The sequence below is a fragment of the Lutjanus erythropterus genome, chromosome 4 (genome assembly GCF_056507025.1).
Source record: "Lutjanus erythropterus isolate fLutEry1 chromosome 4, fLutEry1.hap2, whole genome shotgun sequence".
Lineage (NCBI taxonomy): Eukaryota > Metazoa > Chordata > Actinopteri > Lutjaniformes > Lutjanidae > Lutjanus > Lutjanus erythropterus.
The window spans coordinates 28,053,531-28,066,146 of record NC_139320.1 but is presented as its reverse complement, the minus strand read 5'-3'; the positions used below and the strand labels follow the sequence as shown (position 1 = coordinate 28,066,146).

Below are 12,616 nucleotides of genomic sequence, written 5' to 3'. Positions count from 1 at the left end.
TTTCATTTCAGATTGTTTCGATTTGGTAACGTTGTTTAGAAATCCGGTATTGATCGGAAGTACAACTATTATTTTATCATGTCTAACTTGATATATCTTGACTTGATGTAGTTCCTTGCTGTTACCACTGGAGGGCAGTGAATATTCAGAACATTCCGTAGAAACATGTCAACCGTCAACTCCACCGCATCAGAGGCGTCTTTAAACAAGAAAACTGTCATCAGAACAACTCTATAAATACGTTTTTTACTAATACTAAAGTTCATGTGATTAGCTGTACTAATCACACTGACAATGACTCGTACGTATTGGAAATTAACAAGCATTGGAGTAAAATTAACGCTGTTGTGTTAATTTATACGGTGCCGCAAATCCTCACTGTGGCCACTGGAGGGCACCAAACACTCAACAGCCCGTCCCACCACTGTCTTCCAGTGAAAACTTTCACAATAAAACAAAATATGTTTTCTTTTTTTCTTAGGGTTTTTGTGTTTACCATTTTGTAATGTTTCCCCTTTATGTTGCCTGCTTCTCGTGACTGATGGGAACATTTAGACAGATATTTTTTGATCAATTTTATATTACATTCTGCAAGATGATGTACATTTATTCTGCTCACACTGAAAGATGCTCATTTTTGCAACTTGTATATATGCAGGAAAGTGTATGATTAAACATTAAAAAAAGAATAAGAACGAAATAACAAATATAAACTTAATAAATATAAAAGAAATATAATATAAAGATACATTAAACGTCTAATTTATCCAGTTATATACGAGGTAATAACAGCCTTCTTGTTAGAGTCAAATAGATATTTGGATGATGACGCCTCATACATGGAAGAAGATCCGTAATGCGCATGCGTATTACGCAGCTTTGTTATTGTCACGTGACAGCTGAGTCACCGCAACTAACTGTTGCGGAGTAGTTTCTAGTAACCGCGAGAAATGATGAAATATGAAGAAACACACTTTGCTGACGTGTGACTAAGATGTTCGTAAGTTAACGTTCGGTTCGTCTGTGAGCGTCAAATCATTTGAAGCCGTCTGGATGAACTAACGAGCTTAAAACGCTCAACTAAACGTTAGCGTTAGCATTAGCATTAGCCGGAGCGTCACAGAAGGAGGAAGTGGACTGAAAGCTTCCTGACAACCAACTGAACTGAACTGAACTCACAGTAAGTTTAATTTAAGTCTCAGATGCTGCAGATAATTTTGTCTTTGGGGCCTCTTCGATATTAAATGAATTTGATGTTTTGCAAAGAACAAATTAAACTTTGTTGTCAGGCTATTAACTGGCGTTAGCTACTTTTTTCAGGGGCTAATTTATAGATATTCTCTAACTCTCAGTAGAGAATAAATGGAAAGCTAAGCATCTGTTGTGTGTTTTCCACTTTTTGGGTCAAAGATAAAAAAAAAACGTTGTAGTTTAGTCGTATTTTGAGTCTTGTAGGTTTTTGTAAAGTCTCTGTGAAACTGTAGGGCCTACATCATGTGTGTTTTAGAGCTCAGTGTTAATATGTGACTTTATCTGAACAGCACAGAGACAGACTGATGAGATCCAGAGAACAAGCCTGAAGCTTTTCCATCGACAATAAATACTACAGCAGCTGGGACACTATGACAGCAACTAAAGTGATTTTAATGTCATTTGTAAGCACATGAGCAAAACAAAGGAAGGAATTGGTTCTTCTTGTTGCCTTTATAGGAGAGCTTTTGATTTGTTTTGGGTGATTTCAGCCTTGAGCAAATGTCCATGGAATTAACACGTAGATATGGGCAAACACACACATTTTCCTCTTAGATATTTCTTTATATTGAACAAGTAGATACAGCTGCAACAAATAGTTGATTATTCATTATTTAAGAACAAATTTCCAACTTCTCTGATTTCAGGTTTTCAAATGTGAATATTTTTCTTGTGTCGTTACTCTTCTATGACAGTAAACTGAATATCTTTCAGTTGTGGGCAAAACAGGACATTTGAGGATGTCATCTTGCGCTTTGGGAAACAGTGATCACCATTTTTTGTCATTTCGTGGGCCAAACAACTAATCAGTTTATCAAGAAGATTATCAGCAGATTAATTGATAATGGAGATAATCATTAGTTCCAGTCCTACTATGAGGCAGAGCCCAAAACTGCTGATGGTTTAATCATTTTAACTGATATTTATGGACACATCACATTTTTAAATTAAAAAAAAATCTCTAAATGTGAAAAGTGTCATCAAATTCATAGATTTAAGTGCTGATGTTCAGTTTTCTAGCTTTATAGTTTTGGCAGATCTTCAGACTAACAGAGTAACTACTGAATCCAACTCATGGTTTTTCATCTCTCTACTCGACAGACATTTACTCTGATTGGTGAGTGGTTGTTTCAGAGTTGAGCAGCAACAAAATCCTTGACACTAGAGCACCCAGAAATCTGCAAGGCTCCTCTCAGTGATCAGAGAGGACGCGACAGCTCTGTCCCTTGTGACGTCAGTTTTATTTATAAAGCTTAAAATTATAACAGAAGCTTATTGCCTCCTCACAGACAGTTTTCAATATGCGGCCCCGACAGAGGGGATCCCAGCTGGGCTTGCTGCTCCTGGCCTCCCAGGTGTTCCAGGTGGGTCTGGACAACATCCCCCCGGTCACCCTCGCTGTCCTGGGACTCAACGTCTACCTGTACCTGTTTCCTGCAGCTCCATTGATGCAGGTAACACACTAATACAGCACTAGTGACAGAAGCACAGTTTATTACTGAGACAGTTTTAAAAACCTATCCATAATGGTCACAATAAAAATCAGTAGATAAGTAGATAATGCACCAGGACTGAAATGATTATTTGATTTGATGGTTATTCAGTTAATATAAATCTAATCAACATAAGTAATTTATCAAGCAAAAATGCCAAAGAATTGTTGCTTCCATCCTAATGTGACAATCTTCTGCTTTTCTTTGATTCTTGTCGTAGTAAATAGTAGCAGGTGCTTTAATAGGTAAAAACAGAATTATATATTTTTTTAATTTCTAACTGAGTCTACACTTGGACCATCTTGCAGGAATGACTTGCACCATTGCCTTGTATTAAATTAAACTGATACTAATGGACCTGATAATAAATACTGTCATCTGTACAATCTTCAGACCTGTGTGAGCGTCCAGCAAGCGTACTGGTTTAAAGACTGGCGCCGCCTCCTGCTGTCTCCCCTGCACCACGCGGATGATTTCCACCTCTATTTCAACATGGTGTCCTTCATCTGGAAAGGTATCAGGCTGGAGAGACGTCTGGGCGGAGCCTGGTTCCTCTACCTGCTGTCAGTCTTCTCTCTGCTCACCGGATTGGTCTATCTGGTGCTGGAGGCGGTGCTAACAGAGCTCACCCAGGATCAGTCCTACAGCATGGCCTGCGCTGTCGGCTTCTCAGGTACAGACTCATCTACAAAACTCCCTAAAGATGTACAGTATTACTGGTATAAAACATTGAACTTTTCTTTGTGATTCTACTTGTACAACAATTTCATAAACATTGATAATGTCTAATTTCCTAAAAACTGAATAAATTCAAGGAAACATGTATTTATTGATAAATATGTAGATTTAAGGATGTGCTGGTGGGCTGTAGGGATTCATAATGCAGGTCCTGGATCTTGTCTCGGCTTCTAGAAACTGTGTGAACTTGTGAAGACTCAATTTTCAGTTTTTATTGCTTTTTCTGCTTCCTCTTCTGCGAAGATGCAGCAAAGTGATATTACATGGCAGCATGTCACACCAAATATTGGAGTAGCTCACTTCAGATGACCTACAGCAACTTTTTAAATGTCAAGATGAAATGAAAAATGCCTTTTTAACCCTTTTAGATCACATCTCCTCTTATATTGTGTATCTAATCAACAATATATACAAATTCAATCACTTTCTTTTTATTTTCTTATCAAAATTTAGCAAAATATGATATGTGTATGTAGACTTGAACCAACCGGTTTCAAGCAGTACATCATGACAATCCCCATAAATCAGTTTTCAACTTTTTAAACAGCTGCACAGAGCCAAAGATTCATTAGTTAGCTAGCTAGTCACAGCGATGTATGTCGGGTTATGACACGCCTCAACTTAAAGCCATCCAAATGTTATGTCCCACCTGTCAATCCTGATCTATTCAGAAATACGGCACAACGTGGAGGATACTCTGGAATACTCTGGAAATGCTGTTTCATCTGGACTAAATTCCCACCATGGAAATGTTTCCTGACCCCTCCATCGATTAATCTTTCCCTCTGATTCCAGGCGTCCTGTTTGCTCTGAAGGTGCTCAGTAATCATTACCACCCTGGAGGTGTGACCTATGTGATGGGTTTGCCTGTGCCTAATCGCTATGCCAGCTGGGCGGAGCTGGTGTTGATCCACATAACGTCACCTGGGTGAGTAGCTACTGACCAATCAGAAATCTGTAAAACAGATTCACCAGGATTCAGGACTCACCAGCCAGACGTACAGTAGAGATGCCAGTGTGAAGAGTCATGACACATGTAGCTGGACACAGGGTTAATGCCTCTGTTTTCAGTGGAGAAAAACCCATGCTTAAAGGATAATTCACACATTTTTGAGTTGATCTCTTTATATTTGCTATAGTTGGTGTAAATTTAATCGTTGTGTAGGCATTTAGTCAGATTCTTTGTAGTTCATTTATGGAATCTTGCTAGATTTGATGCCATAGGAAAAGAACTGACTGACTGCTGCTCGGTTATGTTATGTAAAGGTCCCTTTATGCCTCCACAACACACAATCCACAATTAGCATTACTGATATTACTCTTTTTAATAAAGCATGCATTGGGTTAGTTTGTTCTGTTGTGTTTTGTTCCCACCCCACCTATAATAATGTTGCATTGATCCAGATGTCCAAGGAAGTGATGATGATGAAAATGTATGGAAAGGGTCTTAAAAAGTTTCAATTTTACTTCCCTGCATGTAGCCAGCTTGTAGAAAAAACTGTTAATCTCCCAAAACACTTAATGACATGATGCAGACATGGACAAAAGAAGGTGATTTCAACCTTTGCAAAGACCAGTTAAAGTTAGCCATCAAACCATTCTTTAGGCACATATCCCTGATAGTTTATAGACCAGAGAAACAGGTTGGGTCTGCAGCAGCATGTGAAAACACCAAGTAGATGTTTCTTTAGGAAACAGCACATTTCAGGGACAACAGTAATCCACTAGAAGTACTGAAGTACATAGGTAGTGTCAGTGAACAGAATCAGAACTTTGACAGCAGTACAGAGGAGAAAAGTGGCAGGCAGCAGGGACAGGAAGTGGAACTTATTTATGGTTAGTCTCAATATCATTTTAGACATGTTTCTTTGAGAATGTTATTGCTTTTTTCAATTATACAGTGTTTGGTGCCAGTCATCCAGAATATGATAATGTTTAATGTACGTAAAATGTACATCCCACTTCCCTCCACTGACTGATTTGCTCAGAACCATAGCACATGATAAGACACGGTTGAATAAGTAAAGCTGCCCTGTTCGTACACACTGTCTGAAGCTGTGACTCAAAGCGTCCACCAGATGGCAGTGTGTCATTAGTTAATCCGTTCTCTGCTTCTCCAGAACCTCTTTCGTTGGTCACCTGGCAGGAATCCTGGTGGGTCTGCTCTACACTGCTGGACCACTGAAGGCCGTCATGAGGAAATGTGCAGGTCTGAATTCATCTGCATGTGTTCTGCTTCTAAAAGCACTATATGATTTAAATGAAAAATTCTGAAAAAAATAATATAGTTTTTCCCTGAGCCTTAAACAGAAATAACTATTAAAAACACACATAGAAAAAATATATACATCTTATTATATCTGTTTGGCTCCAATCTAGATGTGATTTAGGTCATGCACTGGCCTCATGGCAGCTCTCTCTATATTTTCACCAGGGTTTGTGACTGATGGATATAACTCCCGGCCCAGTGCAAACTACAACTCTTCAGGTAAGTTCTCTTGTGGGTGAGGGGAGGGGGTATTCACTTGGTTGTAATCCACAACCTCACCACTAGATGCCACTAAATCCCACACACTGCTCCTTTAACATCTTCAGTAGGAGCCACAAGACTTGGGAGAGCCACAAAGAGTACAGAGAAGTCAGAAAGTCACACATTAACATGTCCACTTCCTGTGGTTGTAGGCTCTAGCACAGGGGTGGGCAAATATGCAGCCTGCTCAAAAACCCAATCAACATTAAAGTTTAATAAATAAATAAATAAGAATATTTACATTGTGTGTGTGTGTGTGTGTGTGTGTGTGTGTGTGTGTGTCTGCAGGCTACAGTGGCTCTGGTGGAGGATACTCAGGATACCATCAGCACGCACCAAATTACACAACAAATCATGCTGCAGCTTATACAGGTGGACTCACGGAGGAGGAGCAGATGCAGGCGGCCATCAGAAACAGTCTGAATGACAGAGGTAAGAGAGGAGAGTGTTGATGAATGAGGACACTTGAGGTTTGAGTGACACTGAATGCTAAAATAAATTCTTTACCTATTATAAGTTACTCTAAATAAGAGTCAGCTGAAATCTAAAGTGTGTAAATGTGATAATATTTTGTTTTGTAGGACAAACCAACCAGAGAGGAGCTCCTCCTCCTTACGGTTTCAACTTCCCTGGAGATGCGAGCACTGAGGAGATCAGGCAGAGGAGACTCTGGAGGTTCGACAGCTGAACTGACACACGGGGGAGGAGAAGAAGAAGGTTTAGGTGACGAGACGGAAGAGGAATTCCCCCCCGAAGCCTCGTCCAAACTCTGCTGCCACAGGCTGAGGAAGAGCGCCAAGAATGAGAAGGTCTAACCACACAGTCAAACACACTGAACAGCTCTTTCACTGTGTGGGCCTTTATGTGTTAGCAAAGACTTACTGTTAGCTATGGAAAGCTACTTTAATGCTGCTTTGATGCTGACGTTGTCCACTGCTTTGCAGCTTTGGATCGGGTAATTAACAGGAAAGTTACAGGGCATTTGTAATATTTCTCAGCAGGTTTTCTACTGTTATACCACTTAAAGTTGTTAAACAGATACTAGAGATCATATTAGATTTATTAAAGTTGTTTAAAACATAATTACAGATTTGAGAAACATGGATTCTACTTCTGAAAACAGACAAAAACCAAATTGTGTTTCTTCTTCTCCATCTAAACAACACTAGAGCAGGTCTAGAACTAATTATATGTAAACATGTCAAACCTGGACTTTATTTTAGTTTTGAAAACAGAAAAATATGCCGTGCTCTCAGCCTCTTCTCCGTCTAGACCATCTCAGACAGGTTCTAGTTAAAAAATCTGATACTTTGACCTGTCAGATGTGGATTATCTTGTCTCAGTCTCATCTAATCTAGTATAAATACAGCAGGTTTTGATCTATACTTTATCATATGTTGTCTGCATACAGAAAAAGGTTATAAAACCGGACATTTTCTTTTCTCATAAGTTCTCAAAGGTTTTTTCCACATTTGAAATAATTTTTTTTTATGAAAGTAATGAAACAGAAGTTCACCCAGAAGTTGGGTTTAACTTACTGCTGTGACTAAACTTCAAAAGGCAATATTTAGAAAACTTGTGGGCTAGCTTCAGGCAGAAATGAAGCTGGAAGTTGAATGTTTAATGGGGATGCCAGTGAAATTCAGTTTTTATTTATTTTTTCATGAGACGTTCAGTCTGAACACACAAGAATTTTCAATCTTGGTTCAGGCGGGAGACACCAGCCAACACCGCGATGATGCTTTTGAACTTGAGGAAAACTGCGTCTCTCTCCGTCCATGCTGTTCACGATGTCTGACTGATTTTCCTTTTTTCATTTCAAATCAGCTTTTATTAGATTACTATTTAAAAGCTCAAGATCATATGGTGCCAAATAGTCAAACATAATCATAAGCTCATGTTGTCTTAATGTACATCAAAGGTCCAGTTGGCTTGAGTAATGGTACGTCTGTAATAAATTTATTTTGACAAAAAAATACTTTTCCTGTACCTGTTTTTGAGTTGGTACAATCTAGAGAAATCAACTTAAGCAGATCAATTAATCCTTTTGAGTTTTTAAGAAAAAATATTAAAATTCTCTTATTTCGTCCTCAAATGTGAATATTGTTAATATTTTAACTGAATATCTTTGGTTTCTGCACAAAGAGATTTGAGGACGTCACCCTGGGCTTTGGGAAACAGTGATCAACATTTTTCACCATTTTCTGACATTTTATGGGCCAAACAACTAATAGATGAGTCAAGAAAATTAAGCAACAAGCAACAGTTGCAGCCTGATAAATACATTCTCCAGCTGAATGTCATCATGTATTATTAATGACATTATTTAGCATCCACGTGTATAGAAGTCCTGGGCTTTATCATGTTGTCTCTGATAATGTCATATACTGAACTTAATCTTACGAAACTATTAACCACCTAACATGTAATGAATAGTGCTACTTTTCTGATGCAGTACAGACACCAATAAAGGCTGTGGTTTCAATTAATGCCATTATCTTAAGAAAAAAGATCTTTGCTGTCTTGAGATAACAAGATAATCAACCCGTTATCATGAGAACAACAAAAGGTTGTTTCCTCTCATTACTTATAATGATCTTATAAAGATCGGGAAAGCCATGGCAGCATGCATAGATGGTGTCTTGATAACTTATTTAAACTGGAAAATGTCATCGTTATTTTAACGATGTGAATCAGTGTCCGCCTCCACCAAGAACCTGTCAGTGTTAAAACAGAACAATAACATATTAGACAATTTTTAGAAAACGAGGGCCCTGACCAGGTAAATAGTTGAAGAACCTTTTGTTTGTTGTGGTGACAAGACTAAAAAAATGAAGAAACGTTCTGCCTTTTCAGTGGATCAATCTATGTGGTTTTATTCAGCACAGCGAGCAGAGTGTAACAATGTACAAAAATGTAGAGATTCAAAATGTGATTAAGAATAGAAGAAAATCACATGAAGTCAAAACAATGAAAAATTAAAATGCAAAAAAGATTAGATGTAAAAGAAAATAAAGTCAAGCTCAACAGTGATTAAAGGTATGTAAAATCTATTTCTTGTCAGAAAAAATCTGAAGCTAATCCCTTTTAACTTGTTTTGAAAAATAATAAGCTCGAAAAGAACCAGCAAAGGAGAGTCAGCAAAAAATCCCTGAAGATTCTGTAAGGCTGATCACTCTAGTTCTCCCAAAAACTCTTGAAAGTCAAAAGTCTGACTCTTTTACGTGTTACAACACTTTTTATACAGCTTTATCTAAGGGAAAAGGTCACTGTTTCATTGTCTGCTCATGACAATCAAAGTGCATCACATCAACATCATATCATGTTAAACAAGGCACAGTTAACCTGCAGGAAGACGACCATATTAGGAGGCCATATCCTGTGGTTTCAGATCTGTCGAGGCGATGCATACAGTATATAGTTTGTTCTTGGCCTCTGTGCAAAATCATGTTCTGCTTTTAAATAACAGGCAGTGATGGCCAGCAGCAGGTGTGAAAACACAAACTCTCACAGTATATGACACATTCAACACTTCGACAATATGCATCTTTATAGAGCAGCGCACAAATGTCCTTTCAGTCTCTGAATTAAAGCTCCTTTTCTGTCTTTCTGTCCTTGCCAGCCTTCTCATATTGGTGGAAAATTCAACAACTGACCTTTGCTCTCTTTCAACACCCATTATCACAAGAAACCAAACTTCATTATCTCAAAATGACAAAAAAGTAACTTGTCGTCTTGAGACGGCATTAAAAAGTAATTGTGACCACAGCTGTTGCATGCGTGCAGTAATATTTTGTACACTTCAACTTCAGCATCATACTGCTGTAAACTTTCCAGAAGTTACCACATTAGAGTGACACTCGCTGTAAGCAAAGTTAGAAAAGCAACGTGAAAGAAGTACATTGGCTCTGATTCTCCTAAAGCCCTGGGGCATGATGGGAAGTAGGACAGCTTAAATTAGAGCCAAGAAACCCAACGAGCCATCACCCCACATGGGTCTAAAACCATGCTGCAGTAGATACGATCTAACTGCACATCCTCATCCCTGACGCGGTGTCTCAAGCAGGAAGAGGGGTTGTGTGTTAATTATCCGGACTAAACGTCACAGTAGGTGGATGTAAAACCGTTCTGACATCAGATGGATTTGACAGTTTGCATAGTTTGATTTTTGCATCCTGCCAAGTGGAGCGTGGGAGCTGAGCGGAGCACAGGACCCTGGCAGAACATGAATGGGGGAGGCTGAAGAGTGACGGAGGGGGATGACAGGATGGGGACAGGGATGACACACACACCACACAGCAGATGATGCTGCCGCTGCCGTCTGTGTGCGTCTGTAGCACGGGTGAACATTAAAGGAGTTTTCTTGGCATGTTGGTGATTTTTATGTCTTTTTATGTGTTGGGAAAGTTGTGTCTCAGTTCGTCATCTCACATCACATCTGGTGTGCAAACAGATTCGACTGATGGGCTCCATGACGAGCCGCACCTGCTGTGACGCTGCCACTGAGCATTAGAGAGGAAACTGAGAAACTCTCCTCTCCTGCTTCACGTATTAGAGGATGAGTTCAGTTGACATTTTAGGGTGGCAAGGAGGCTCATTTATTGATTTTATTTATGGATTATCAGACACAGAAACAAAAAGTATAACATGTTAAAGTGAAAACACTTCATCCCAAGATGTTAGAAGATAAAAAACCCACAGAGAAGCACAAGACGTTCAACCTAAAAACTAAACACCGTCCTGAAATCCAAAAGATCACCACAATTTAAAGGGATAGTTTGGATTATTTTAAATGGGGTTGTAGTATTTAACCATAGTCGGTGTGCAGCGAATTACATGTAGTAGATAGCGGTCTGTAAGCCCTCAATTTGGAGAAACAGAGAGGAGCAGCTGCATAGAAGCTAAGCAGTGAAGTGCTGTGGAGAGGATCAGCGACAAAAAGTATTTTACCACATAAAAAAAGGTACACCAAAATCAAAACCGCCGTTGTATAAGCCAAATATCGCTCTCTAATTTTACTGCGCTGAACACAGGAGTTGCTGGTCTACCACTGCCTTGTTCTGTTTGTTTGTTTGTTTGTTTGTTTGTTTGTTTGTTTGTGTTATAGTGTGACTTTGAATCCGAACTATCCTTCAAAGTCACAGTAACATTTGATGCAGCCTCTGTTGTTCTACTCTGAACTGTACAGGCAGCAGTCTGACCCCCTGAGTTCGAGGGGATGCGGTGAATTACTACATAATTTTATTCTGCATCACCTGCAGCCTGCTGCCGACCATCTCATCTCACACAGCCAGAACTGTCTCCACATGTTGTTTTAGTGCCGTGCCAGTGCTGGAAAAAACGTCCGGCTTTTTCATTACAACTGACTGTAAATACAGGTATAAGTTGCAATGTCAGTCATGTCCACATAAAATAAAAGAAGTGGGAATAATATGTACCCATGTTTACATACTCACATCTCAAGTACTTCTTATTGTAAAAACCTTTGTACAGATTTTACATCTGTTTGAGTACTAGTTTCTATAAAATTACTCAGCTTTTTTTTTTTTTTTTTTTTTTTTTCCAGGACCACTTTTGCAAAATGACAGGAGACCAGGAAGGAATTTTCATTTTGTTGATTTTGGAGGAAATTATCTGAAGAAAAATCTCATCCTGCTTCCCTTTAACTGGCTAATGTACTACTCAGTGTAGCTTTGCCTGAGAAAATGTAAACACTTCCTAAATATAACCATATAGAAGTAGCCCGTCTTCTCACTGATCGTCTTGTTTGCTTTTATATGTCATATAGAGGCATTAGTATTAAATAGAGATTGTTTCATAACTAGTTAAAAACTCATTTTAGTAGCTTTAACTTTATAACTAAATTAACTTGGTGCAAAGATAAACATAGACAACATAAACACGCTGGAACCATGAACTCCTACTGCCAGGGAGAAAATTTCCAGCATTTTTAAGCTCTTTAACAATGAAATACTCATTCATGATTTCAGAATGATTGGCTAAAAGTTGTCTTTTTCTGCAGAGCTCGCTGTGTGATCCTCCTTTGTTTTTGCACAGCCTCAAAGGACATCACACAAAGATCAGCCTTCTTTGTTACGGACAGCCTCATTTATCCCACCATACAAAACTGGCACATCTGTCCCTCCTTCCAGAAATATGCCACCGTGGCAGAAAAATTTAAACTATAAGTCTGTCAAAGAGCATAAAAGGTCATTGTACTGTACAATTGGTCAGAGGGAAGAGGTGTTAAGGTTACGATGTTTGATTAGACTCCTTCCAACATGGTGACCTTGAAGTTGCCGGTAAACAAACACACCATGACGCAGCTCTGTTTCAGACATGGGCTGAAAACCCAGTAGTGACTGACCTAAAGTACCCCTCGGCTCTCTGACTGAGCTTAGCGGAGACATGCCACCCCACTGCCATGGGCCGCAAACTCACTCTGATCCTCTGGAAAAGAAAAACACCCCCCACTCAATCCAACGTGAAGGTCAATTTGTCTTTGCATCTGCCAGAGCCGGCCAAGATCACAATAGACTCCCACATGACCGATAAATATACCGCTGCATAAATGAAACAAGCTTTTGGAGTTTTGGATCACATT

The 12,616-nt window shown here is 39.1% G+C and overlaps 2 protein-coding genes across 3 annotated transcripts in view; both read left to right on the top strand.

The window, feature by feature from the left end:
- The first annotated feature begins 883 nt into the window (after positions 1-883).
- Positions 884-7,952, top strand: LOC146328480 (rhomboid-related protein 4-like). The gene is made up of 8 exons (XM_084717509.1): positions 884-1,180; positions 2,541-2,705; positions 3,138-3,417; positions 4,278-4,410; positions 5,603-5,691; positions 5,917-5,970; positions 6,301-6,444; positions 6,594-7,952. Exons 2-8 carry the CDS (start codon positions 2,553-2,555, stop codon positions 6,698-6,700), a joined length of 960 nt encoding a protein of 319 aa, XP_084573635.1. The 5' UTR covers positions 884-1,180; positions 2,541-2,552; the 3' UTR covers positions 6,701-7,952.
- Positions 6,694-12,616, top strand: part of galnt17 (polypeptide N-acetylgalactosaminyltransferase 17) — a 49,912-nt gene continuing 43,989 nt past the window's right edge. Inside the window, exon 1 of one of the 2 annotated variants that reach the window (XM_084717507.1) lies at positions 6,694-6,821. The gene's annotated coding sequence lies outside the window, so the exon portion shown is untranslated. The remainder of the gene's footprint in view (positions 6,822-12,616) is intronic. The other variant, XM_084717508.1, reaches the window with a different exon arrangement.